At 26.4% G+C, this 27,345-nt stretch overlaps 2 protein-coding genes across 7 annotated transcripts in view; both read right to left on the bottom strand.

Moving 5' to 3' along the window:
* Positions 1-260: 260 nt before the first annotated feature.
* On the bottom strand, positions 261-10,408 carry LOC132929820 (probable multidrug resistance-associated protein lethal(2)03659). Of its 2 annotated transcripts, XM_060995406.1 has the most exons (27): positions 10,192-10,408; positions 10,064-10,129; positions 9,555-9,638; positions 8,827-8,937; positions 8,628-8,762; positions 7,821-8,031; positions 6,974-7,196; positions 6,736-6,892; positions 6,519-6,657; positions 6,315-6,422; positions 5,915-6,205; positions 5,681-5,845; positions 5,488-5,609; positions 5,321-5,418; positions 5,169-5,254; positions 4,694-5,082; positions 4,346-4,623; positions 4,198-4,277; positions 3,455-3,605; positions 3,085-3,191; positions 2,888-3,011; positions 2,656-2,826; positions 1,702-1,829; positions 1,371-1,616; positions 1,095-1,267; positions 772-1,012; positions 261-698 (listed from the first exon to the last, which is right to left on the bottom strand). In XM_060995406.1, exons 3-27 carry the CDS (start codon positions 9,629-9,631, stop codon positions 654-656), a joined length of 4,056 nt encoding a protein of 1,351 aa, XP_060851389.1. In that variant the 5' UTR covers positions 9,632-9,638; positions 10,064-10,129; positions 10,192-10,408; the 3' UTR covers positions 261-653. The 2 variants fall into 2 exon arrangements, with proteins under 2 accessions (XP_060851389.1, XP_060851388.1); XM_060995405.1 differs by having other exon boundaries at positions 10,064-10,408.
* Positions 10,409-16,934: 6,526 nt separating this feature from the next.
* LOC132930888 (probable multidrug resistance-associated protein lethal(2)03659) overlaps positions 16,935-27,345 on the bottom strand; it is a 36,093-nt gene continuing 25,682 nt past the window's right edge. For 3 of the 5 annotated variants that reach the window (XM_060996988.1, XM_060996987.1, XM_060996990.1), the window contains 21 exons: positions 24,089-24,311; positions 23,799-23,955; positions 23,566-23,704; positions 23,372-23,482; positions 23,007-23,288; positions 22,779-22,943; positions 22,591-22,712; positions 20,607-20,704; positions 20,463-20,548; positions 19,957-20,348; positions 19,588-19,898; positions 19,442-19,521; positions 19,224-19,374; positions 18,999-19,105; positions 18,813-18,936; positions 18,563-18,733; positions 18,358-18,485; positions 18,053-18,298; positions 17,770-17,942; positions 17,444-17,684; positions 16,935-17,346 (listed from right to left, as the gene is read on the bottom strand). In XM_060996988.1, the coding sequence (XP_060852971.1) occupies positions 17,263-17,346; positions 17,444-17,684; positions 17,770-17,942; positions 18,053-18,298; positions 18,358-18,485; positions 18,563-18,733; positions 18,813-18,936; positions 18,999-19,105; positions 19,224-19,374; positions 19,442-19,521; positions 19,588-19,898; positions 19,957-20,348; positions 20,463-20,548; positions 20,607-20,704; positions 22,591-22,712; positions 22,779-22,943; positions 23,007-23,288; positions 23,372-23,482; positions 23,566-23,704; positions 23,799-23,955; positions 24,089-24,311 (3,591 nt within the window). In that variant the 3' untranslated portion in view covers positions 16,935-17,262. Of the gene's footprint in view, positions 17,347-17,443; positions 17,685-17,769; positions 17,943-18,052; positions 18,299-18,357; positions 18,486-18,562; positions 18,734-18,812; positions 18,937-18,998; positions 19,106-19,223; positions 19,375-19,441; positions 19,522-19,587; positions 19,899-19,956; positions 20,349-20,462; positions 20,549-20,606; positions 20,705-22,590; positions 22,713-22,778; positions 22,944-23,006; positions 23,289-23,371; positions 23,483-23,565; positions 23,705-23,798; positions 23,956-24,088; positions 24,312-26,179; positions 26,391-27,345 lie in introns of all 5 variants that reach the window. The other 2 variants (XM_060996986.1, XM_060996989.1) reach the window with 1 other exon arrangement.

Below are 27,345 nucleotides of genomic sequence, written 5' to 3'. Positions count from 1 at the left end.
TGTATTATCTATACACAGTTATTTAACTTTTTTACAACAATTATTTTTTTAATAAATTTGTAAACAAGTTGGATTTTTAGATATTGTTTTGGTATTTAAAGTAATTTTTGATTTTAAACTTTTTAACACTTAATATTAACAAATTACTATTTTTATAAATATTTTTTTAATTATTAACTATTTAAAATTTACAATATATCTCTGTTGTTTTATACTTCATAAGTTCATAAATTATTATTTTTATAAACTTAACACAGATATAATATGATATTGTTTTTTATTTATCAATAATCGTTGATGAGTACATTAACATATAGTTAACATATTTCAATATATTTACTAAAATTTTAAGTAATGCATTTAAAACTTAAAATTTGCATATTTAAATTTTTTAAACTTTTGGTACAAGTTTAATTGACCAAAAATATAACTAATAAAATATATATATCGTATATTAACAATAGGTATCAATAAGAATAAGTTTTTCTAGTTAGAAGTTGGTGTGAAGTTGTATAATATCTAATGAAATATTATTAAGACAATAAAGTTAATAAAAAATTAATAAAATGAATAATTAATACAGTCAGTGGTACAATAATTAACAATAACTGACAATCATTTATGTACTTTTAAGTTCAGCTGAACCTTAGAAATCACGTAGTCAATTCGTTATTTTCTTGTGCAATGTTCATAAAGCTCTAAAAAAATTGTAAACAGTTAGTTTAATGATAAATATGATAAACTCATAATTCGATCAGATTCATACTGTACCTCAACTGCAATGTTATGTAAAAAATCAGACGTTTCGGGTCCTGTTTGTTCTACCATCTTGTAAAAAAATCCATCTTTATTTTTCAACAAGTTATACGGGTGGTCGAATTCGACAATTGTTCCAGCGTCCATAACAAGCACCCTGTCAGAATCCATAACTGTGTTCAGACGATGAGCGATCGTTAATACTGTACATGACCTGAATTTATTTCTTATCGTATTTTGAATCAAAGCATCAGTTCTGAAAATAAAAAATAATACATAACACACAGTTTTACGATTAAACGAGAAAAGAAATTGTATATAAGATTTGTATCAATTACTGTGAATCGACATTGGCAGTAGCTTCGTCCAGCACGAGTATTTTATTACTACGCACTATAGCTCTGGCTAAACACACTAATTGCCTTTGACCCACACTGAAATTTGATCCGCCTTCCGACATTTTTGAGTTCAGACCGTCGGGCAAATCTTCTACAATGGTTTTGAGTTCCACCTTAAATCAACAAAAAATAAATTGTCAATTTAGTTTTTCATAATAATAATTATTCAATTAAAAATATATATCGTCTTTGTAAATAATAAATTAAATTATATACTTCTTCTAAAGCGTTCCAAAGGGCATGATCTGGGTATTCGTTTAAAGGATCTAGGTTTTTTCGCATTGATCCAGAAAACAAAATCGGTTCTTGAGGAATTATTGAAATTTTGGAACGTAAATCGTGTAATCCTATTTCGTGTATTTCTATACCATCGATAGTGATATTGCCCTCATTGAGAGCTAATCTAAATAACGCTCCTATCAACGACGATTTTCCTGCACCAGTTCGACCTACAATTCCTATCTATATTAAAAGAAAATTATCTGAATATAAAAAGTAATTCAAATAATATCAATAAAACACAAAAGTACATAATTTTTTATATTACTTTTTCCATTGCCTGAATTTGAATATTAAGATTTTTTAAAACATGAGCAGTATCTAAGCTATAACGTAGATAAAAATTATCAAAGACGATTTGACCTTTATCCGGCCATTCTTTTGGTGGTTTTTTATCTAAAACATAAATAAGTTATGAAAAATATAATATACTTTATAATTCACTGCGTACCTATGTATAATTTATGCAATTTAATATCGTTTTTTAAAGAGTTCTAAATTCTTAATATACTAATGTAATATTTACTGAATTAAAAATTTGATCAATACCATTTATAATAAACGTTAAACTATAATATATACACTATTTTATTACGTTGTTTAGCCATTGCCCGATTACGTTAAAGATTTATGTAAGTTTAAGGAATTCAACAGGTCTTGAACTTATATAAAACGCGTTAATTTATAAAATTTAATTAAACAACGCCATAGTATAGCACTTAAATAAAAGTATCCTAAATACCTTTTTAAAAAAATACGCTTATCGTGGTCTGAATTTTTAAATATTTTTATTTTATATTTTAATTCTTTTTGGAAAAAAATTTATTTACGTTTATAAATTAAAAACCTGTTGGTTATCATTAGAATTTTAATAATCTATAATATGAAGACTAAAGCTCGATGCCAGTTTTTTTGTTACCAAAATCTTATGGTATATATGGTAAAAAGTGTATAATAGGTAAAATTAATATTCTCAAAGTATTTTAAAATTATTTTGATTTCAGAGTATTTATTTTTTAAAGAATTCAAATTATATTAGATTCCATATTTTTTAAACCAATTATTCGAATACGTTTTCCGAATACAAATTGAAATTATTCCTTAAGACATTCAGCTTTAAGATAGAAACTCCCAATTGTTCGTCTTTATTTTATAGAATAATGTTTTTTGCGTAGGTAATGATTGAAGATGTTGTGGAATACGTTACTGCAACGAATATTACCTTGTGAAGATTCAAGTGCTGCTTCCTGTGGAACATTTGTATACTCAAGTACTCTTTCAACAGATGTCATCTGATTATCTAATTGTGCAAACTGTCTTATTCCCCACTGGAGTGAACCCGTCAAACTAATTGCTTGAGTTATAACTAGTCCAACATCTCCCCCAAAAATATCTGAAAACGAAGTAGTTATTTTTACCGAAATAAATTTTGAAAAATAAAATTAATATAATACCATTTTCAATGACTAAGAAACTAAATGTTAAAATACTCATATATATGAGACAGATTATATCCAATGCAAAACCTAAGGCTTCGGTGGATGAAATAAAAATATACCATGCTGAAGAATGTAAATCCTAAACATTTTAAACAAAATATGAATATTATTATAATATAGTTATTTCAATGTGAAATAGTTATTTTTCTTACTTGATGGTTGTCAAACTCTAGAGACAAAACTTCTTCGGCTTCAAATGCTCTTATTGTTGATAAACCCTGAAGCGATGCGTTCATATATCCTAGTACGGGACTTCGAGCTAAATATTTTATTTTAAAAATATAATAATTCTTAATTAAAAAAGCTTTACGATAGATTATGTACATTCAAGTTTCAATAACTCGAGTTTCAACGTTAGTAAAAATAAATTCTATAAAAAGTTCATTAATTATAACTTAAAAAATAAATAACTCAAAATATTTTACTTATATATATATATATGATTTATTAAGACAGGAAAAAATCAAATTATTGAGAATCAAATGTACTATGAAATATAAAAATATAAATTTTTGCACTTACAAACTCCTTCCAAACGTTTGATACTACGTGATGTAGATAAATAATACACTACTGTGTAATAAAATAATACCCCAATGAAGAATGTAGGTATAAGAAGGTAAACATTAACTATTCCAACCACAACAATAATTCCCATTAGTGACAATGAATTCTAGTTTAAAAAGTGGAAATAAAAAACAAATGTTACCATCATATAATAAACCGTTTACAAGTATATATTTCAAAGTTATTTTTGGATATAAAATATTGAAACATAATACAAGTTTGCGCACATTAAAAAATATATGAATACCTAAACACTATATTATGTTTATTTGAAAAAAAATTTTATAATATTATATACTCATAAATTTATTTATAATTTTTATTTATTTTTATTAACTTTCCGTTGGTACTTGGTAATTACTATTTGTTTTTAAATCGAATATAACTGAACTTTTACATTTATACTAACCATAGATTTGTTAACAATATAATATAACTATTATAATTGTATTATTATTATTTCTAATTTTGCAGTCATCACAAAACAATATTCTTCCTTTCTTAGAATTTCATGCTTACATATTATATTTACCCATACCCGCAATAGCATTTTCAAAAACAAGTGTACAAATCTTATATAGTAAACAGTTTATAGTGTTTGCGCAAACATGCCATGACCTTAAAAAAAATTTGCCAAGGTCAAAATGTCTCAAATAAATGAGTAAACATTTTGAAGTTTACGTAAGCTGATTATTTACATATATAAAATCCAATGAAGGAACTGTTATCATTTCATCAATAGCTCCAATATCTTTTGTAAAGCGGTTTAGAATCCGTCCTAGTAAAATAATAAATATTGATTAAATATAAATTCATATTTAATTGACTATTTATTAAATATTCTACCAGATGAATTTGTATTAAAGAAATACATTGTTGCTCTGGTAATAGCGTTGAACATATTGGTATGTAAGTTCATAGAAGTGCCTATGAAAACTGATACGAATGTAGCACATCTTATAAAAACAACTATTATCATAGCTACGTTTATAACAGTGTATACTATAACACAACACTGGCGAGATATTACCCACGATGAACCAGATGTCACGTAGGTCATAAAATTACTAGTATTCGTAGATTTACTCTCTGTATTACGAAAAACGTTATCTTCTAGATTAACCCTAAAATAAATATAGATTTTTAGCATTGAATTCAAGCCAATAAATATAATAAAAATAAAAATAAAAGTACCAATAACTTATCCAATAATCTCCACCAGTACCAAGCATTTGAGTGAATATACATATGAATAATAAAAATAATATTTTAAAAGCATTTCCTCCGGCAGAAATATAAGACAAATAAATACTACGTGAAACTTTTCCAGAAGACCGGGTTTCAGCCACCTCAATGGGTTCTGCCCGAGTTCCGTTTAATTTATTTTCATCAATAGACGACGAAACACTTCCAACAGAACCTTGACGAGATAAATTTGATAATTGCTCCACGCTGTTATTAATAGTTGCTTTTGTATCATCAATTTCACTATCGGTTGTTTCCTCCGATGACTTCAACAATTTTGTAAAGTCTAAACCAGATGATTGAAGTTCTTGATACGAACCCTCGGCTAATATATTCGCCTAGAAAACGATAACTAAAATATATTATTATCTTATTATTATTAAAAATTATTAACATCCCACTCACAACCCTACCCTATGCTTACATTTTCCATCAAAATAATTTGGTCAACACTCGACAAGTATTGAATTTGGTGAGTAATGAGAATACAGGTTTTCTCTTTCAGGTAATCTGAAAATAAATAATGCAATTTAATTAAATAAGGGTTCTAACGACAATTGTACATGATATTGATACCCTTAATGCATTTTTCAAATAAATGTTTTCCAACATGTGTGTCAACAGCGGATAGTGGATCGTCTAATAAATAAATATCGGTTTGTTTATATACAGCTCTGAAAAAAACATAATATTTTATTAAAAATAATCACCATTATCACGAACAGTACTAATTTTCTATTTGCCTCGCTAGATTCACTCTCGCTCTTTGACCTCCGCTAAGGGAAACTCCTCTTTCTCCTACTAAAGATCTGTCACCGTAAGGCAGTTGTTTAAAATCGGTTTTCAATGCACATACTTTTATAACCTAAAAAATAACTTCCATGAAATATACAATTTTTAATTTAAAAGTATGAATTTATATTCTAAAAATAATACTTCTTCGTAACGATTATAATCCATCGGCGAACCAAAAAGTATATTTTGTTGAATTGATCCGTTGAACAACCATGGTTCTTGAGACGCGTATGACACTGTACCGCATACGGAAATACTGCCTTCGCAAAGTGGTAATTCTCGTAAGATCGCTTGAATCAATGAACTCTGTACAATATAAGTAACGTTTAATCGTATTATCGTTTTAATAGTTTTCTAAGTAGCACGTGTATATACTTTTCCGGCTCCTACAGGTCCAATGATTGCAACCAATCGGCCTGGTCTAACGGATAAATTAATGTTATTTAAAGTGTTTTCGGGTTGATTGAGTATCCATTTAGCCGACACGTTTAAAACATCTATTCCAAAATTATCCGATTGGTCTGTATTTTCTTCATTGTCATTTTTATTTGTCGCAAAATATTCGCTATTAAAATGTAACATCTCAATACTATTTTTAGATGTTGCTTCTGGTTTTGAAGGTAATATTTTATTATGTTTGTGCTTTTCGTCTTGTAGGAAAAATGTCTTTAAAAACAAAATTAATATTAATTTATTAATTATTCTTAATTATTTTTAAATTTTAACATGATTGTTTTTTTTTTGTGTCAATAACATTTTCTTCTATTTATTATACCTGAATGCGTTTAATGGATATTAGCATCTCAGCTAACGTTAAAATACCTTGTGGAAAAAATACTGTCATTGTTGTCAATATCTTTAAGTACGAGAGTATGACAAAAACCTAAAAATACGTCATAAAAAAAAATATTCATGTAATATAATACTATTTCAACATATTATGTTACAATATAATATATATGTATAAATTTGTCTTTACTTTTTGAGTATTGATGTAGTTTCCTAATAATATGTATGACAAAATACTTATAAACAACGCAAATCGTAAATGAAATATTATAAAAGATTGCAAAAATACTCTGATAAATAAGACACCTCTAATCTGCTTAAGTTCCATTCTATAACAATAAAAATGAGTATTACAAACTTTATATTATTTATTATTATCTCTTATTATGGAAATCCAATACACATACTTTCTTGCTAATTGTACAAGCACTGCAAAAGGTTTCTCCCAAGTGTACATCTTTATCACTTGTATGCCTGATATTATTTCATTCATTAACCTTACTCTTTCGTCTGTCCTAGGGGCTGTTCTTGACCGATATTCGGAAGTTTTTTTTCCCAGCCATCCTTAAATTGAAATGTTTGCTTACTCCTATTAGTATGTCTTATATAATGCTTTAAATCTGTGACAATAGTCTATATACATACCTTGTAGTGGAATAAATACAAGAAATATAGCCACTCCAACTAACGATGATACGCCAAGTTCTTGCCACAAAAAATATGTGACCACAATTGTTTGAAGGGGTCCGACCCATAAAAAGTGTATAAATATAAATGCTATATCAAACCGATTGACATCATTTGACAACAAGTTTACCACTTGGCCAATCGTGGTTTTACCTAGAGATGTTTTACTTAATCGCAATGCCTATTTTTAAGATAAAAAATAATGAAAACTATATAATTTTTTTTTCATTTAATTTTTCATAAACTTTCAATAACAAGCGGAAACAATAAACTCTTTTTAATTCTCTTTAAATTCATGGCGAGTTTGAGTTTCCGAGTGCGTTTTAAAACAATCATCCAATTAAAAATCAAATTTAACGAATAAAAACTAAATACATTTTTTTGAAATATTATTATACACAAAAATTGTTTACTTAATCTTATAGGTATTATTTAACCAAATCTTTTTAGTTATTTTCAATTTGAAATAAAGGTAATTTTTTTATTTATACGGCTTGTTTCACAAAGCATACAATTTAATTTAATATCAATAAAAATAAAAGGCTTGTTAATTATTTCATAGTAAACACACAGCATTCACTGTATTGTCTGTATTCTATTTTAATAATAATTAGTCATATAGATAAATGCTATATGGCTGTACATTATATTATTAGTATATTATTTATGAGATTATGGATAATACATATATTTGGAAATATAATTTATTAGATATATATGATATATTTAATAGTTTAATTAATTTAGTTAGATACATTATATAATATATATACTTTTTATTTTTTTTTAATAACTGATAGTTTACCTTTTTATATATTGCTGAACAGCAGGCGACTCGAATCTTCATCCCGAGGTGCCCCATTTCCATTTGTGAATAATGAAACAATAATATATTAGCCAACATGTTTAATAATAGACCAGACGCATAAAAATATGCATGATTCAAGTCCATAGTATTAGACTTGTCAGGGTTAAAATATTCTAATAATCCACCAATAAGTATGGGTTGAGACATTCTACAAAATAGCATACGTACACACATAAAAATCAAGATAATTTGTTATTTATACAAAAACAATATTAAAAATAATATTTATGTATTTAAACATAGTGTGTTAGTGTGTATGTAATAGATATATATTTTTATATTGTATACATTATACATTGTATATATTTCCAGACTTCCAGTAACTTATAACTCATCAGTCATCGTTAAATTATTTGCAAACTTTACAAAATACGGTTTATTTAAAAATTCCACCAAATATATTATAAATAACAAAAATTATAATTTAAATTAAACCAAAATTCCGTTTTTTGAACACCACAGTTAGGAATTACCTACCAACGATAACAAATTTCAACGTAGAGATTACCCAACGATTAATCATAAACAGTAAACGTATTTCATAATATTATCAAAATATATTAAAAATAATGAAATCACTATTTATAATACTGGCCAATTATTTTTTATTACCTATATTGTATGCACTACAGATAAAATTATGATACAATTATTTATTTTTTTTTTTTTTATTTTAAAAATAACAATGTGTGCCATGTGGTGAATACATTTTTTATCATTGCAACAATTAATTAATAAATTTACCTTAATACAATTTCAACAAATGCTTGTATGAATCCATATAACATAAGTTTAGCACCAAACATTCGAACTAATACCCTTAGCAAACTAGGCTCTCTATTCTCATTTTTTGCATTAACCGTCTCGATTTTCCATCTCCTAGTATGAAAAAAAATTTAACTCAATTTATTTAAATACAATCTTAATATTTTAACCGGTTTACTTTTTTAATTCGACTCCTAATAATGATGATCTGTCATTATTTAGAGGTATATATAAATCATTGAATTCTAAATCCCTTTTTCGACCAACTTTGAAAAGTTTAAAAATCCAGCTAAAACAAACAAACAAATTATAATTTAATCGTTATAAACAAATCAAATCGAACAAATCGTTATAATAGTAAAATATAAAGATAGAACCTAACAAATAAGGCTACTAAAAAACTATGTTATAAATCATAATATTTATGTTCCTAATCAGAACTTCCGATTATACAGATATATGACTATTTATATAAATATTATATTCATTTATGTTTACTGTGTTTAATATACTTTGAAAACATTATGAATAAATAAATTAATGTGAGTAAATAAGGATAATATTATTAACTTAGGAATAAACCAAGTTATATCTACAAGGCCGTAGCCAGCAAAATAGTTGTGGGGGAGGGGGGTAGAATATAAACATGATATATTATGTAATAAATATAAAATTATTATAAAATCTAATTGCAAGAAAAATTTAAGGGGGGTGGTCTGAACCCTAACGCCTCTCGTGGATCTGGCCGTGTATATCGAACACAACTTACAACTAAAATACTAGTAATAATAGATATATTCTGATTCAAAACACCCTGATAGTCAAATTTTAATTAGGTTAAATTTTAATTTCTAAACTAATATAAGTGTTTCTAATTACTAATTAATAAGGTATAACAAAATTCACCTAAAAGTAAAGATTTCTAAGATATTTGCTTTGGCTCGTGGATTTAGAGGCCGCTCTTCTTTATTACCTGCATCCATTCTTGACCTAAAATGTTAAAAACAAAACAACAATCAAATTTATAATGGATTATCGATATTAAAATATGTTGAACCATTGAAACTTGATCATTTACCAAGCAGTATTAGTATACATACATTTATTGTAGGTATAAAAGTAAAAGAGTTTTAAATACATTTTATGAAATGAAAGTTTCAACTGATATTATATTTGATGGCTTATACTTTAGTCACTTGGGTACCTATTTGACCATATATTTAGTTGAAATACAATGTACTCGAATTTCATCAGTGAAAAGTAATCTCTACACACGAGAAGCATTGCAAATTTTTTGACATAATTTCTATATAGACTGTATGTTTTTTGTCAAATAAAATAAAATACACAATACATATTTTTTAATAATACTAACATATTTTAATACATTATTATAAAAACCTTAGATTACATACCGTGTGTGATGAATGTATAAAAACTATATATGTATGGGTTCCGTTGTGTAAACAGTTCAAAAGTTCCTATTTTAAATTATAATTTATTGTTACACACATTATACACTTTCTATTATATAGGTACCTACTCTTAGTATGCAATTTGTATAAGAAATAAACTAGCTTAGGACAAAGTAAAAAATGTCATTTAACTGCACAGTTTTTTCGAAAATTAAAATTATTACGATTAAAACTTTTATTCAAACATTAAAAATATATTAACATGTTTCATTTGGAATTGAAACAAAATATTATATAATAGGATACGAGTCTAGATTACAAACAACTATATTTCTTATTTAACATTAAAATACAAGTCCAATACCTGTTATGATTTAAAAATAAAAATTATGAAACGAAGCTAAACAGACTATTGGTCCCTTAGGTCACTTAGGTCGTGAACATGATATGCTATAAGGTATGAATCATTTGACTTATTCAATAATATCCATGTAATACATAATGGTTTTCAGCTTTTTTTATAAGTATAGAGCGTTAACTTCCATTATTACAGTTTTGTGAATAGTAGTCAAATCTAGTATTCTATTTTTTCATTTATAGCTCATGATAATTTACTAAAATATATAGTATGTATTTTTTTAAATCTTCAATAGTTAAATATGAATTACCTATCGAAGACTTTCATAAAAAATCTATAATTAATCAATAAAATATAAATTATAGTAATTTTTCGATTATTTTTAAATAGATGTGGAATTTAAAACCTTTATCAAATTGTGTAAAAATAAATTCCTAATAAAATTAAACTTAAATAAATTGAACACCCAGTATATATAGCCAGTATAAGTCAGATAACACTTATTGAATATTATATAATATTATAATATTATGAATCTGTGTTAAATAACCTTATATAAATACAAAAAAAAAACAGTTATTCAAGATTTTTAACCTTTGTGAGAAAAAAATGATTAGTATTATACTAGAACTATATTTGTTATAATACTTATCGCTAATTTTAAAATTAATTTCTAGTTTGAAGAAGTAATACAACAAAAAATATAAATGATAATTGTTTGTAAAAATATCAATTTTTTCAAAATATTCAACTTAGCGCTAATACAAAAAATTATTGATCAACAAACTTTAAGATTATTAATTACTAATACACTAAAGTAACATATGTAATTACCTACATAGTTCTTATCATGCTTATTCGCTGAGATAGATTTTATTATTATATAAATTATTATACTTTTAACTATAGACAAATCCCACGGAAACTTATTTAGCATCATTCCTTCACCACGGCCCCATTAACACCTATTTTTAATTTCAAATAAAATTTATCAAAAAATGCAATAAATTAATAAGTAATATAAAAGATTACTTCCGGTATTTTAAATCTAAAAAAATGAAAACTATAGTAAAAAAAAATATTTTTTATTTTAATCCCTAGACTTTTTTTAGAAAATATTCCTTTTCACTACTTGATTCAAATTCAACATAATAATAATAACATATAATTATCAACATATAATAAGTAGGTACCTATTTATGCAATAAATATCTGTTTATAGGACTATGCTCCCACAAGTAGGTATAGTTACACCAAGCTATATCCATAGTTATAACATAAATTAAAAATAATGAAAATTATAAACTTATTAAAACATTTGAAATTGAACGTAATTTATAAAAATGCCCATCCATTTTTACTACATAATATATTCCTAATTTCCTGTAGGTACCTACATTTTTATCTGAGTCTGAAAGGGCTAAACATAATATAAATTAATAATTATATAATATACCTATAATATACCTATTTGAAAAATTAATAATTACTAATTATTAATTACACAATTTTGTACAATTCACAACTTGAAAAATAATTATTATTTACCACTGGTATTTTTCTTACTTAATAGTCAAAATATAGATACTTGTACTATTTATACAACATTTTTTAATTTTATATTTATAAGTTATTTATTATTTTAATTATTGCACTCCTATAATTTAAACCTACTACTTACACGTTTTCATTTTACTTACAATTGCGTACTTCTAATTGCATAACAACGCCAAAAATAAATTTTTTTAAACTACCGATAATCATAATTTGCTATTCACAGTCCTAACTCCTAAGTCTGTGTAAAATTGAAAGAAAATAATTTTTTACGTTAGGACGCAATTCGTATAGTCGTTAAATATCTGCACCTGAATGCAATTCGTGTGCAGTGACGATTACGGATTAGGTATTTATTAGCCTTAGAGCTCTCAAATTATAAACGGTATCGTTCCATTTCGCCGAATCCCACTTTACCGACATAAAAACTAGTTATATACGGATTGATAAAAATCCCATTTGGCCGAATCCTATTTTGCCGAAAGATTTCAGTTTTTTACTCATCAGAGCTTTTTTTTTTTTTAATTGTCAATAATTGTATTCGTTAGGTCAAAAAGATTGAAAAAATAATACAAGGTTCCTAATATATCGTGACATATCCTGCACACAATATATCCTGCCGAAACCTATCTCGCCGAAACCCATCACGCCGAAGCATAAATAGGATTTTGTTTCATTAAAATATTAATTTTATTTGTTTATTCAAATAAAGTCAAATAAAATCTTGAAATCATAAAAAATAAACTGATGAATATATTTGGTACCTCGTATCTAGCTGATATATAGCTACCTATTTTTTAGAGCACCACAATAGCTCGGACACAAGTATTATCCGTATGACGTAGTACCCGTATGTTATCAATATTCAATAGTATATAATGTATATACATTGCATCTCAAACTAAAGACAAAACTGCAGTAAGTCATTAATTTATTATATAATAATTTTATGTGATAGATTAAACATACAAATAAAGACAGAATAGAATACGAATATTATGAATTTATGAATTAATAACAATTTAATAAATATAACATAGTATTATAAACGTTCTGATAAATTTATAGTTGTTTCACATTCCTGAAAAAAAATTGTACAATATGTATGACTAAAAATAACTAATTGAATTTTCTTTAAATAAAATAAACAATATAGTAATTACTAATTACTAATTAGGTATATAAACTAATATATAATTGTTAACTAAGGTCTAGATATAAAACCAGAAATTAGCGTGAAGCACGACTGCACTAGCCACAAACCGAGCCAACTTGGCACGTACGAACTACAAAGAGACAAAAGGTTACACCGTTCTTACGACACGTGTTAGTGAACTAAACCTATAGCCACTTTACACTTATCACGATAACCCGACTATTATATTAAATTGAAATAAGTTTAATGACTGTCATAATATAAAAATGTATTTTTTTATTAATTCTGAGCGGAACACCGAACAATAAATGTTTTGATTTTACAATGATATAATGATGTGTGCAGGACCGAATTTAATGGTGGGCATGAGGGTATTACACCCCTCCCCGCTTAAGATACCTGGTTTATTTTAGTCGGAATATTTATCATTTTGACATAGTGGTCGGCAAGTCGGCAATTATGATTTTATTATGTTGTATTTGATATAAAATATAATAAATATTTGATTTGATAGTTAATACTTGTATTTTGTAGATTACTATCTGCCTGCTGCTGGTCAGCAACATACCTAACTAAACATATAAATATTCCCTTTGTAAGACAACACTTTATGATTTATACACTATCATCAACTCATTTTGTATAATATACTACGTATATTAAATAATGTTTTTTCTATGCTGTTGGCGATCTATATAATATATATATATATATATATATATATTATAATTATTATATTATTATTATTATTATATGTTATTCTTAATGTTATTATAAGAATAACCGCAAACTACAGAAAGTTTCAATTCGTCGAAACCTATTAAAGAAAAGTCAAATTTAAATTTAATTTATTGAATATATAATTAAATTTATAGAATATACCTAATATTATAATTTTTATTTTATTGTTTTACTTTGTTAGTATCCAATAAATTGTTAAGAGGATGTCAGTGCACTGTTTGATTTCTCTGTCTGGCCCATGCAAAACATAGAGAAGACGTGTTTATGCAGAATCGTTATTTTTTTGTTTTTAAGTACTCACCTAATCTTAGAGTAAAATCACCCATTACAAAAACGATAAAAAATAATATTTTTGAGGGTATGACATTTCGATTTGTCTAAATATTGTCTCAAACGATTCAAACATTATTGATAATTTTCAATATTTTGTGTTTTTGAAAGTCGAATTCAAAATCAAATAACGATAAAATATATAACCGATAGGTATATCATTCGCTCAAAAATATTACCCTCTATAATTTTTGTAATAAGTGATTTAACTCTAAGACTACTCAAATCATAATAATTTTAGGTGAAAGTATTTATCTATGTTGCGGGTGGGGTTTGAATGAGAAAATAATTTAAGCATAAAAATGAGGTAAGCATGCTTAAAAAATTACTTTACATTATATAGTATACTTAGGTATATGAAACGTTTTGTGGAGGATGGTACGGTGCAATAAACTATTAGTCATTAGACATACGTTAATTTTATACAAAATCTTTCTATTTTTAGATAATAAATAAATAATTTAATTTCTTAATTCACAGAATTGTTATTGTTCGGTACGTGTCGACCGTATGCGATAAACTCAGCTCGGTGATCATATCGCACGAAGCTCAATAAACAATAATCGTCAGTATAATGTATATACGTAACCGGCGTAACGGACGTATTCGTTCGTGCTTATTTCAACGTTCAAGACAACACATATTGTTATAAAGTATTAAATAAAGTAACAACATTAAATAAAATCATTTTGTGATTCGAAACACTTGTTTTCACAACGCATAACAGTTATTGTTATAGCATTATTGATTTATAATTCTCCTATAGTCTAAACATTTTTCATTCTGATGAGACATATAATAAATTGTAACCATAATAATACTTAGAAAAGAGTTCCAAATAGTTCAGCCACAGGCCTATTATTATGAAATAATTTGGGGTCCAGCCACCCAAGGCCCGGGGTTTTTTTGCACCCAACACCCGGTTAGTTGCGACACTGACTACATTAGTAAATTATATTACATCCATGCTTCTATAGTTTGACCAATTATATTAGTATTGTTTGGCATTTCTATTTAATAAAAAAAGAATGTTATTAATGTACCTAAACAATATTTTGGTTTAGCCTTAAACAAATGTATAGTTTCACCTACGATTTTGATTTCTGGCTACAAGCGCATACGTTGCTAACTATACTATGGTGTGTGTATGTCATGGCAATAAATGTTACACAATGTTGATCCTAATACAGATCTTTGAGGGAGAGACCTACTTATTTAGAATACAAGGGAGAGGTTGGATTCACGTTTTACTTATATGCGACTGTAAATTGTAATATAGAAGAAACAGTGACTTACTCAAGTAAATGCACACATATCACCAACCTGTAGTCAACGAGTAAAAATTTATACGAAAACATATAGGTACATTTTGACCATGGTTACAATCATGTGATAAGAATTATCTGAAAACATATTTAAATTTGGTATAAAGTTTATAAAGTTTACTTGATATTGATCGCCTTATATTTTCGATTTTCTTTTTTTAATCCTGTATAAACAGTTTAAACATTTTAAATAAAATTTAAAAGGGAGTAACAGTTTAAATTTGAGAAAGGAAGTTGATTGATCTCAAACTAATTTAAAAACAAATGTATATGCTATCAATTTATTATTCCATCATTACTTGTATTGGTACAAAAGTTGATGAAATATAAACATTGTATTTAATTAATTTGACTGAATGATAATTAAGATATAGTTTGTAGGTAAAAGAAGTTAAAATAGGTTTTCTTATTATATACCACATTGTCCAGTCAATAGGGCTCCAAAAAAGGCGTTGCCCTACAAAAAATACTTTAGTTTTGAAACTTGGAAAAAAGTCTCGTCTTGGGGCCCTGATTGACCAAAAAAAATACACCATCCCTCCGAGGTCCGCAACCGTCCGCCATCTTGGATTTTATGTGAAATTTTTTACTTTTTTTACAATATCTTTAAAATTATTAACTGTACGATAAAAATAGCTTATATAAAAATTGAAGGTCGTAAAATTTGTAACAAGAAAGGTTCTATACATTTTTAGCGTAAGAGTAAGCAAATTACGTGCATACATATATATACATAATCATATATCGTTGATATATATTATATCGCGCAGCACCACATTCTATGACGAGCGGATGGACCTTGTCGCTTATCTATTACTCTTCCGCTAAAAATGTATAGAACCTTTCTTGTCACAAATTTTACGACCTTCAATTTTTATATAAGCTATTTTTATCGTACAGTTAATAATTTTTAAGATATTGTAAAAAAACCGCAAAAAAGTGAAAAATTTCACATAAAATCCAAGATGGCGGACGTTTGCGGACCTCGGACGGATGGCGAATTTTTTTGGTCAATCAGGGCCCAAAGACGAAACTTTTTGCCAAGTTTCAAAACTTTAGTATTTTTTGCAAGGCAAAACCCCTAATGACTGGACTAACAGAAATGCTTATAAAAGTGTACTTCTATATAGTTAGAAAGACTTGATTTAGAACTCCAAAGAACAGCCAAAAACTAAGTGTACAAATATTTTTAAGAGTTGTAGAAAAAGGTATTAAATATTTCAAATAATCACTTAAAATTAATTATTGACATTAATTATACAACTTATATACCTAGCTATACATTATAGCCATAGCACATATTATATAAATTGCTATATTGTTCTTTAATTAATTTGAAAGTAATGTGTATATCAATTATCTACATTATGAAATTGTTTGGAACAGTAAAAATAAGCAACACTTAAGTACAAAAGTGATCATCTTTATCTTAACAAAATAAACATGTAGAATTTAACAGACAACAACTTACTTATCCCTATAGTATACAATATAAACCATAAAATAAAATGTTTAAATGTCTTGTAAATACTAATATTGACTATATAAAACTAATTTGATTTGAATTTGAAACATAAATGTAGGATAAACTTGTTGTACAAAATTCTTTTAAAATAACACAGCAATTTTGACATTGTGAACAATTATCATGGTCATTAAAAAAATGTTTTATAATAATAATGTATTATGTAAGGCATCATGTGATTAATATTAATAATTTTGGAAAGAAAAATAACTAGGTATTTCTATTTGTGTCATCTACATCTTCATCAATTAGTTTGATTGGAGATTCTCTAGTCAACTGCTGGGTTCTATAACTCTGTCGTGACAAAAAAATTAATTTTATTAAATCAACATTAGATATGCACACATTTTGATACTGTCAAACAAAAGTAGAGAATTATAAAATATATTACCTCGGCAGCTACACTATGCAACAATTCAGCCGTAGCTCTTCCGGTTTGATCCACCATTTTGTACAAAAACCCATCCTTGTTTTTCAACAAATTGTGGGGATGATCGAATTCAACCATTTTACCAGCATCCATTACAAGAACCTTGTCTGAATCCATAACAGTATTCAAACGGTGAGCGATTGTTAAGACTGTACACAATCTGAACTTATTTCTAATTGTATTTTGAATTAATGCATCAGTTCTGTAAAAATAAAACAAGGAAATCATATAGTTTAGATATTTTATAGTATCGATAGACAATTATTGTTTTGAAATTTATTTATTACTGTGGATCAACATTGGCAGTGGCTTCGTCCAACACAAGGATTTTATTGTTTCGCACTATAGCTCTAGCTAAGCACACTAATTGTCTTTGACCAACACTGAAATTAGAACCACCTTCAGACATTTTTGAGTTCAGGCCACCAGGTAAATCTTCAACTGCATCCTTAAGTTCAACCTTAAACAATAGTATAAGAATTAATATAAGAATTGTAACTATTATTCAAGCATAAGCATCACTAATTGCATTAGTATTAAAATAGAAAAAAAATACATATCAATCATTACTTCGTCTAAAGCATTCCAAAGAGCATGATCTGGGTATTCATCAAAAGGATCTAAATTTTTTCGCATTGTTCCCGAAAACAAAACCGGTTCCTGAGGAATGATAGAAAGTTTGGATCTAAGTTCATGTAGTCCCAAATCATTAATGTCTAAATCATCAACAAGAATTGAACCTTCATTCACAGCTAATCTAAACAATGCTCCTATCAAGGACGACTTTCCAGCACCAGTCCTACCAACAATTCCGATCTAAATGTAATATGGTCATTAATAACTGTTTTAAAATATGATTTAGTACTACAAATTACTTTTTCCATTGATTCAATTTTAATATTGAGATCTTTCAAAACATGTGGTGAATCTAGGCTATAGCGTAAATAAAAGTTTTTGAACATAATTTGACCTTTCTGAGGCCACTCCTTTGATGGTTTTTTCTCTAGAAACAATTATTTACAAAACATAATACTCAGTTTCATTTTATTTACGTTTGGTTAACAATTTTATTAAAATTACCAGGGGGTGATTCAAGAGCCGCTTCTTGTGGGGCATTGGTATATTCTAATACTCTTTCAACTGATGTCATTTGGTTTTCCAACTCTGCTGACTGTCTCATTCCCCATTGGAACATGCCAGTCAATCCAATTGCTTGAGTAATAGCCAGACCCACATTTCCTCCAAATGTATCTAAAATTAAAATAAATAAATAGCATTTAAAACATATAAACCATATGTATTATTTTAAGATTATTTTTTTTTAACTTACTGCTGCCCATAACTAAGAAGCTGAATGTTACTACGCTTATATAGATAAGGCAGACCATATCCAACCAAAAGCCAAATGCTCTACTTGAAGATATAAATAAATACCATGCTGAAGAATGTAAATCCTAAAATTGTTGAAATAATAAATATTTAAATAATAAAAAAAAATATAGATATTTTTACTAACTTGGTGGTTGTCAAATTCTTTAGATAAAATTTGTTCTGCTTCAAATGCTCTAATTGTTGTTAAACCTTGTAAAGATGCATTTAAATGTGCAAATACAGGACTTCGTGCTATTTTTTATGATAAAAAAAAATAAAATCAATTTTAAAACATTACATTATTTCAAAATATCAAAAATAGGTGTTTAATTAATTTAAATTAAATTATTTAATACTCCTGTGTGCTTACTAACTCCTTCCAATCGTTTAACACTTCGAGAAGTCGACAAATAGAAAACTCGAATTTTGTAAAAAACTATTCCAACTATAAATGTTGGTATCATAAGATAAACATTAACTAGACCAACAACGATAATGATTCCCAACAGTGTTAATCCAATCTATAATAATCATAAATCTATAGGATTTTGTTTCATACATTTTTGATTAAGTAAATATTAATATTACTTGTATACAATCCATTAAAGCCACAGGTAACATTTCGTCAATTGCACCCATATCTTTTGAAAATCGATTGAGAATTCGTCCTAATAAAATAAAATAAATAGATTATGTATAACTTATTAATATGCAATAATTTACACAATTTTTACCAGATGAATTTGTGTTGAAAAAATACATTGTGGCTCTGGTTATAGCATTAAACATTTTGTTGTGCAGATTCATAGATGCTCTCATACAAACCGACACAAATGTAGCAGACCTAACTAGGGTAGCCAATATCATAGAAAATGTTAAGACAGCAAAAACTATGACACAAGTTTGCCGTGAAATTGTCCACCACAATAATTTATTGGATATAACATTAGTTGTCGATGTAGTTGTACTATTATTATCATTGGATGTCAATAAATCATCATTTACACTACTTGTATTACGAAAAACAAGTTCTTCTAAATTAACCCTAAAAATAAAATTAGATATGTAATAAAATAAATACTAAGGTAATAATAGCACAGTACCAATATGTTATCCAATAATCTCCACCAGATGCTAAAACTTGGGTAAAAACACACATGAACAATAAAAATGATATTTTACAAACATTTCCACCAGCGGAAAAATATGATGAGTATACAGTAAGTGAAATATTTCCAGATGAACGAGTTTCAGCTACTTCGATTGGTTCTTCCTGAGTTCCAAGTTTGCTCTCGTCAATGGACGAAGCAACACTTTGAATAGAAACTTGTCTTGATAAAATAGTTCGTGGACTTAATGTATGGGTACTTGCATATTTAGAACTAGATTCATTATCTGATACAACAGTTGTATCTACTAAAGATCCAAGCAATTTTGTAAAGTCTAAACCAGAAGCTTGAAGTTCCTGATATGAACCTTCAGCTAATATATTTGCCTAAAAAAATATACATAGACTCATTAATCATTATTTATTTAATTATTTATCATTCATAACATATATAATACGAAAATGTATAAATCACAAAATTCTATAATCAATAATACTTACATTTTCCATTAAAACAATTTGATCAACTTTAGTTAAATATTGTAACTGATGAGTAATCAGAATACAAGTCTTTTCTTTCAGATAACCTAAAAATTGAATTGTTGACAATTATTTGTGATAACTTTAGTTTGTACTCAAAATTACCTTTAATACATATCTCAAATAAATGCTTGCCAACATGAGTATCCACAGCAGATAAAGGATCATCCAATAAGTAAATATCTGCTGGTTTATAAATAGCTCTGTAACAAAGAAGTATAAAATTTTGAATTATCTAAAAATAATAATAATAATAACAATTTAATTATAATATGGTATATGGATCATATTTATAGCTGATAAAGCTTCTTTTTCAACTAGTAGAAAATAAAAAAATTACTGCAATATTTGTATAATATTCACTAATTAGTACATTTAATAAGATAAAACATTAGAAACACAGCCAACAGTGACATAAAATAACTTCTAATTTAATAACATATTTATTTTAATAAAATAAAAATGTAGACAAAATTAGGTTACCGCTCTGCTGTACAGACGTACAGTATGTGTAGAGTGGATCACTATAAATTAATATGTATTATGTTAAATTAGAATTCATTGATACATAATTGTACACAAAAAACAATTTTGAGCGGTGATGATCTGTCAGCCTATATCACTAGGAATATTTTATAATGTTTTTGATAATACAATTAAAAACATTTATTTTTCATTTAATACTATAGTAGACTAATTTAATTAAACATTTAAACCATACTATATTATTGTTAACAACTTTTAAGTCAATAATACCATCCATAAAACGGTTTTGAATAAGTTTAAGATATACTTAGATAATATCTTAAATTTTTTTAAATGTCATTACGTAAAATAAAATTCATAATATACATAAAAGTTTTGAATCTCCGTGAATAATGTTTTTAAATTATAATATTTTAATATGAACATCAATACACATCATTGAAATATGTCATTTAGTCAAAATTTTAAACATCAAGTCTATGAAAAATAATCGTGTTTATATATTATTTAGAAAATTTAGTTTCAATTTGAACTAAATCAGGAATATTGTATTTAATTTTCAAACCTTAAAATTTTTACTGAAAAACACTTCTAGTTTGTAAATTGTTGTGGTTTTGTAAAAATTCTAACTTAAACAAAATTTGGCATACCTATGTATTTTTATATTTATACAGATATAAAAATAACTTGATCTTGTGTTCAATTTTCAAGCAACAAATTTTAAATCGTAATTTATAGAAAAAACTGTAAAAAAAATCGAAAATTTTTCACGCCTATAAATAACCAATAGAATCAAAAATAAAATTTGTTTTCGAATTACAACAAAATAAAAAAAATCTTTTGAAGAGAAATAGTTATTTTACGGGCGAGTAAGCAATGTAGTAAAAATTTAAACTTCAAACGATCATAAACAATTAATTTGACTTCAGCAGAAATTTTGTTGTTTTTTTTATAAAGGTACGAAACTTATAAAAAATTTTTTATTCAATTTTCATATCTTAGGCATTATTATACATTTTTTATGCATTTTTAACCAACACAAAATAATTTGCTAATTTTAACGACTAAAGAAATTCTATCTTCAAACGCTTATACAATTTTTTTATGGATTTACGCTAACTTTTATTAAAATGCCTAATAACAAAATTATGAAGAACCTTTAAATAGCTCAAAAAAATTCAAAATATCTTAAAATTATACTATGTAAAGAAAATAATTTTAACATGGTGAAAATAAATTTCTACAATTATTCATGTTTAAATAAACTATAATAAAATAAGTAAATTAGTTTTGTCAAAAACTGGTTTAGCGTAAAAATTCACGTTTTTATTTACTTTTTTTTTTGTTTTTACCCATCATTAAAAAAGCAACGGGGAAATTTTTACTCTGAAATATCTACTAACTAGATCTTAATTTTTACTATAAACCACCCCCCCCCCCCAATTGAAAATCAAAACATTTTTACCATCCCAACAGGTGATAATAGACAAAAAAAAAACACATTATTGTAAAATCAATACAATTATCGCTCCGCTCAGAATCTAAAATTACTGTTAATAATTCTTATAAACTTGCTTTGCAGCAAGCTATTAACTGAACTTACCTAGCTAAATTAATTCTTGCTCTTTGTCCACCACTTAGTGAAACTCCTCTTTCTCCTACAATTGTTCTATCACCATAAGGAAATTGTTCAAAATCTGTTTTCAAAGCACATACTTTTATAACCTAATTTACAAAAAAATAAGTATACAAATTAATATTATGGATCAGAATATTTTGTTAATTAGTTACTTTTCTATAACGTTCTTTGTCCATTGGCAAACCAAATAAAATATTTTGTTGAACTGATCCGGCAAATAACCACGGTTCTTGCGATGCATACGATACTACACCACGCACTGAAATATTTCCTTCGGAAAGTGGTAATTCTCGTAAAATTGCATGTAATAATGAACTCTGTAATATATATTATAATATTATAACCGGATTTATATTAATTCATAGTTTTGTAAATTTTACTTTTCCGGCTCCTACAGGACCAATGACTGCGACTAATCTACCAGGTTTTACGGTTAGATTGATATTTTCTAAAGAATTTTCAGTTTGAGCATCTGTCCACTTAGCTGTAGCATTAGAAACAACTATTCCTAAATTGGCTGATTGTTCAGGGTTATTTTGGTCGTTCAGTGAAGATGTATCGTTGTCATTAATAATGATTGGTTTTCTAACACCATTAGAAGCTTTGTCAGCTTTTGAACGATTTGCTACCTGATTGTTTTTTTCTTCATACAATAGAAAATTCTAAAAATATATATATATAATTTAAAATATATTTATTGAGTATAAATTAATTATTTTTAAAATAAATATGAAACTATTCATACTTGAAGGCGTTTTATAGATATTAACATCTCGGCTATCTGTCCAATACCTTGAGGGAAAAATACCGTCATCGTTGTTCGCAATATATTGTAGTACGAAGTTATGACAAAAACCTAAAAACATGAAAATGTAATTTAAATGTTGTATTATTTTAATATCAGAAAACAACTATTATTTTAACTGCATCAATTTATACTTTTTGGGCGGTGATAAAATTTCCAAGCAGCACGTACGACAAAATACTGAAGAACAATGCAATTCTAGTATGAAATACTATGAATGATAACAAAACTCCTCTTATGTAAGAGGATCCCTTAATTTGTTGAATTTCTTTCCTAACATTACGAAATATAAATTATAAATAACTTTAAACAAGTTGTATTTATTTTTACCAAATTGCAACCTATTAAGTATGATATATCAACGTACTTTCTAGCATATTGTACAAGGTAGGCAAAAGGTTTTTCCCAAGTATACATTTTAATCACTTGTATGCCCGAAATGATTTCATTCATCAAACGAACTCTTTCGTCAGTCCGGATAGCCGTCTTCAGTCGAAGTTCCGAAGTTTTTTTACCCAACCAGCCTAAAATTTGAACATTTGTTTAATTTATTAAATATCAAACCCCATAATAGGTAACCTATAGAGGTGCACGCTATTATTAGGTACATTTATATATTATTGAGGTATTCGGCTTTTTAAATATTATTTTACAAACCTTGTAAAGGAATAAACATTAGTAACGCGCCTACTCCAAATATTGACGAGACGCCTACTTCTTGCCACAAAAAATATGTGACCACGATAGTTTCCAGTGGACCGATCCATAGATAGTGCAGAAATATTACTGCTATATCGAATCGATTTACATCATTTGATAATAAATTTACAACTTGACCGACCGTGGTTTCACCAAGAGCAGTTTTACTTAGCCGTAATGCCTATACATAATAAATGTCTTATTTTTTTTTATATATATATATATATACTTGTTCACAATATTTATATTACTATAATTAACTAATATATCATAATTCAGTACATAATAATAATCAAATCTAATAACAATATTAATATTTCTTTTAGCACTATATACATGTGTATATATATATATATACAATAAAATATTATAAAACACAAACCATGCAAAAAAATCAAATATTTTATTTTCTACGTTAAAATATTATTAAAGCTCAAACAACATGCACAAATAATTTACAGTTTATATACACACAATTTAATGTATACACATTGTTATTGTAATAACTAATAACTTTTTGATAATATTGGTAGGTAGGTTACAGGTAAGTGTATATTATAATGTATGTAGATATGTGAAAAAATGTTTAATTATATCTATCCAAAATCTTGGATGAGCAATTTTTGAAACCGAAAATATGAAAATAATAAAGAAAATTATATTCAGGTATTATTTTGTCCTAAATAAAGAAATTAAAATTTACCTACTTGACTAAAAAAAGACATAATATATTGTGTATAGTCCATGCGCTTCACAATTAGATTTACAAATACTTAAAAAAAAAGACATTAGGTAAGTTATTATTTTGTAAGATATAAAACAAATATCACACAAACCAAATTTGCATAAGGTATTCAAGAAATGTACTCACATATTGTTTCATAAAAAGTACATTCACTATGAAATAAAAAATAATAAATAGGTATGAGTTATCCAAATATATCTTTATTTTTTTAATTCATTTAAGTTGTTACACGAAGAAAATATTTAGTTATAATAATTCAAATAGAATGAATCAAATTTGCAAATAAATATTCAATTAAAACAAACAAAATTATTTTTTGTAGAATAAAACACAGGAAAAATATTTAATTTCGGTAGAATCATAGAATAGATAAAATGTAATCTATTTTGTAGTAAAATGAAACTATTACATGCATTTAACAGGTACAAATATGTAATATACTAAAATATATGTATCAAAAATCATTTATTCTTATTTTGATTTAATCATTGGTCAGAATTTTAAAATAATAGACCAATATAAGATTCGTATAATAACAAAATTATAAAAAGTACTTACTACCTACATAGTTAATTACATGATTATATATTATTTTGATTCTACATAAATTGTCACTGTTTTTACACAATAGGTATAGAACATTTTTATTTAAAGTTCCTAAATCGTATTAACCAGATGTACCAATAGAAAATCAAAAAACAGTAAGAAACAATTAAAAACCTAATAAAAAATTATAAACGATAAAATCAATCGGCTAAGAAATAAATAACATCCATTAGAAAATTATTATTATAACGATTAGATCTATAATAAATAATAATGGACCTAATAATAAATAATTTTAACAGTGAGATTATTTATTTTCATTTACATTATCGCGTGTTAAGACTTAATATGTTATCTTAATTTTATTTATTAATTAGGTATTACAAAACAAATTGTTGAAGTGTAATAGCATCGACAAAAATAACCTATATAATACGTAGAACGTAAGTAATTGGTATACTATATAACATTGCCTGTATAGCTTATTTATATCAATCTATATTGTTTGTCTATTTGGCTAATTAGATAAAGATAACAAACAAGAGATTACTCGTCACAATAATAAATATAATAGTATATTGTTGTTTCATACATGTTTGAATAATAATAGTAATAAACACGTTAACTATAAAAAAAGTATAATTAATTTTGAGTAAGTAATCGGAAATAGAACAAGATGTGTTCCTTTCAAAGCTTTCAAAGAACTCACATAATCAAATTAAAAAAAACTTATTAACTTTTGTTGAGAAGTTATGTACCTTATAAAATATTGATGAACAGCAGGCAACACGCATCTTCATCCCGCAATGTATGATTTCTAATTGTGTTGAATGATACAAGACCAGTGTAGCAAACATGCTTAACACCAAACCAAATGCATAATAATATGCATGTCTCAAGTCGGTATGTCTGGACTCATCGGGGTCGAAATATGCTAACAGTCCGCCAATGAGCAGAGGCTGAGACATTCTACATAGGTACACACATACACACACACATATATAGGTACATATAAATAAAATATAAAACACATTACTCATTCTGTTGTAAATTAAAATATTAATACAAAAATACATAATCCTATTATGTTCTATACAAATAATAAATAGGCAGAAAAATATTTTCAATCGTGGACCTGAATAATAAATTGTATACAAACAATAATATCCTAAATGTCTAGATTTAAACAATATAAAATTGTCCTTTTTTTACTTACCATAGACCAAAATTAAAAAAATATATAAAACATTAAACTAAATCCACACACATCGATAAATTATCTAGACTATAAATTGCATAGAATAAATCAAAATAATGTTGTTATGTGTTTGTTAATCAAATAATGAATATTAACCAGCATATCTATCGAATTTCAAACAGTTGCTTGGTCACATACTAATGTAGACATTGAACCGACCAAGCATCTTGTGACGGTTAACGTCCTACGCCAGTCGCTAGAAATACAGAAGCGGTTTAAACAAAACGTCAAAAAAGGAGTTTTCGCCCCAAATATAGTATAATGACACAAAAAGTTGTATTCGTCCTCTAGCTATAGACTTTCCAAGTTTACTTAGTTGGAATAAATTCGTGTTATATTTTAAAATTTAAAATAGCCATCAAGGAATCTAAGTTCAAAGGAAGGAGAGTGATCACCATTCACCACCATCAACCCCTCTCAAAACCGCTACTGCAAAATTACACAAACTAAAATCCTTGTCAAGTATACAAAATAAAATGATGAAAATGCAATTTTAAAATTTATTAGAAGCGTAAGAAGTAACCATCCAAGAATTTGATAATGAAATGGACATGATATTTGATAACATGTTTGTAATTTAGATAATTTATTTATACAAAAACAACTGAGTTATTTATTATTATTACATTAGTACTCATAAAAAGCTAACTAAATTTTAAACTTAAA

The sequence above is a fragment of the Rhopalosiphum padi genome, chromosome 4 (genome assembly GCF_020882245.1).
Source record: "Rhopalosiphum padi isolate XX-2018 chromosome 4, ASM2088224v1, whole genome shotgun sequence".
Classification (NCBI taxonomy): domain Eukaryota; kingdom Metazoa; phylum Arthropoda; class Insecta; order Hemiptera; family Aphididae; genus Rhopalosiphum; species Rhopalosiphum padi.
The sequence above is the reverse complement of the archived record's forward strand: the minus strand, read 5'-3'. Positions and strand labels throughout refer to the sequence as shown.